This window comes from Opisthorchis viverrini (genome assembly GCF_000715545.1).
Source record: "Opisthorchis viverrini unplaced genomic scaffold opera_v5_155, whole genome shotgun sequence".
Lineage (NCBI taxonomy): Eukaryota > Metazoa > Platyhelminthes > Trematoda > Opisthorchiida > Opisthorchiidae > Opisthorchis > Opisthorchis viverrini.
The window spans coordinates 207,390-208,918 of NW_008751811.1; the positions used below are offsets into that span (position 1 = coordinate 207,390).

The following is a 1,529-nucleotide window of genomic DNA, read 5'->3' on the forward strand; positions in this document are numbered from 1 at the left end:
CGCTGTGATGGCAAAAACCCTAGGGCCACAAGTGCTGGGTCATAAGACCGGGCTTCTTGCCAGCCCAGCGTCAAGTGCTCCCATTATTCGAATGCCTGGACCCAACAGCCAATCACGATTCAGTCTGCTGCTGCTTGCTTGCCACTGTGATGTCAAAAAGGCTCTCCAATTTCCAGAATGTTTTCACTGCATACACTCTAGATACGATGTCCCGTACACTTTTGACCCTGGACCCAACAGCCAATCACGATTCAGTCTGCTGAACGCTGCTTGCCACTGTGATGTCAAAAAGGCTCTCCAATTTCCAGAATGTTTTCACTGCATACACTCTAGATACCATGTCCCGTACGTGCACTTTTGACCCAGCTTGGACGCTTATATCACTTTATATGCCCCCTGGGTGCTTCTGTTGAAAACGCCAGCTGGGGAGGATCTTACCGAGAATAGGTCGACGGACTTCCATTTTTACATGACCTATGGTCCGTACGTATGAATGACTTGATTCAGTCAGGACTTTGTAGAATAGTAGGTCACTCCGGGGGGATTCGTCATTGCCAGGTGATCTTGTTACTGTCCGCGCGTCCGGTCCAATTTATGAGTGCTTCGTCTGTCTGCGCTACCATTCGAGCAATTTGCCAACATGGCTCTGGACGGCCTTTGGTTGTCTCAAGGGCTAGTAGATAACGAAACAGTGCAGAAGACGCCTACAAGAGGCGTTCTGTTCACCACTCTCAGACACTGGCTCGCAGCACCCTCTATCCTGTCTAAAGTTGTGGAATTCGTACATGCAGACGATCCAACGGCGCACGTGGAAGAGTACGGTCTACCGTCTGGCGCCGGACAACGTTCTGGAAAGTAGGACAGATGGTCGTCAAACCTGTCACATGCACGGGGAAACCGTACCGGGGAACCGAACCGAGGGCTAGATGTCCATGTCATTTCTGTGAACTTACGGGATCATTCGGGGCCATCATGCATTGTATTTTGCTTCGATTGCTGATGTCCTGAGGTACCGGCGGCCAACTGCATCAGTGTTTCTGCGGGTACTTTGTGAAACGTCCGGTACATGTTTGCATAAGTGTGGCGTTCTCCAAGTAAAGTGTTTCATCAGCAGGGATACCGAAGGGTTTGGCGCTTCATCCCTGTCGTTTGTCGATCTCCATCGGTGTAATTCCTTAAAAAACCAGCAACCATCTTTTAGTAGCCCAAGTCAGTATTATAATGCCGAATGTTTATACTATCGTTCGTTTTATATCCTAAAGCAGGCGAATAGCCACATCCTTCCTATTGTTCGACTAGCGGACATGATATATCGTACATCGACTGCAATACATACACGACGCCTTTGGCGTTTCGCTCAAGCGAATTTTTAGCAATTTTGCCAGCTTGTATTGAACTGCATCCGGAGCACACCGCACAAGTTTCGGGCTCCTGATGCGAAAAGTAAATCGTCTGTTTGGGATAACACGCCCAATCCGTACATTTACGAATGTAAGCAATGTAGGATGGCGGCGGATCTGTATTCCAAA

General features: G+C 48.8%; 1 protein-coding gene across 1 annotated transcript; it reads left to right on the forward strand.

Annotated features, from left to right (window-relative positions):
• Positions 1-640: 640 nt before the first annotated feature.
• Positions 641-859, forward strand: T265_07000 (hypothetical protein; the record flags this gene model as incomplete). The annotated part of the gene is made up of 1 exon (XM_009172421.1): positions 641-859. One exon carries the CDS (start codon positions 641-643, stop codon positions 857-859), a length of 219 nt encoding a protein of 72 aa, XP_009170685.1.
• Between the last annotated feature and the right edge of the window lie 670 nt (positions 860-1,529).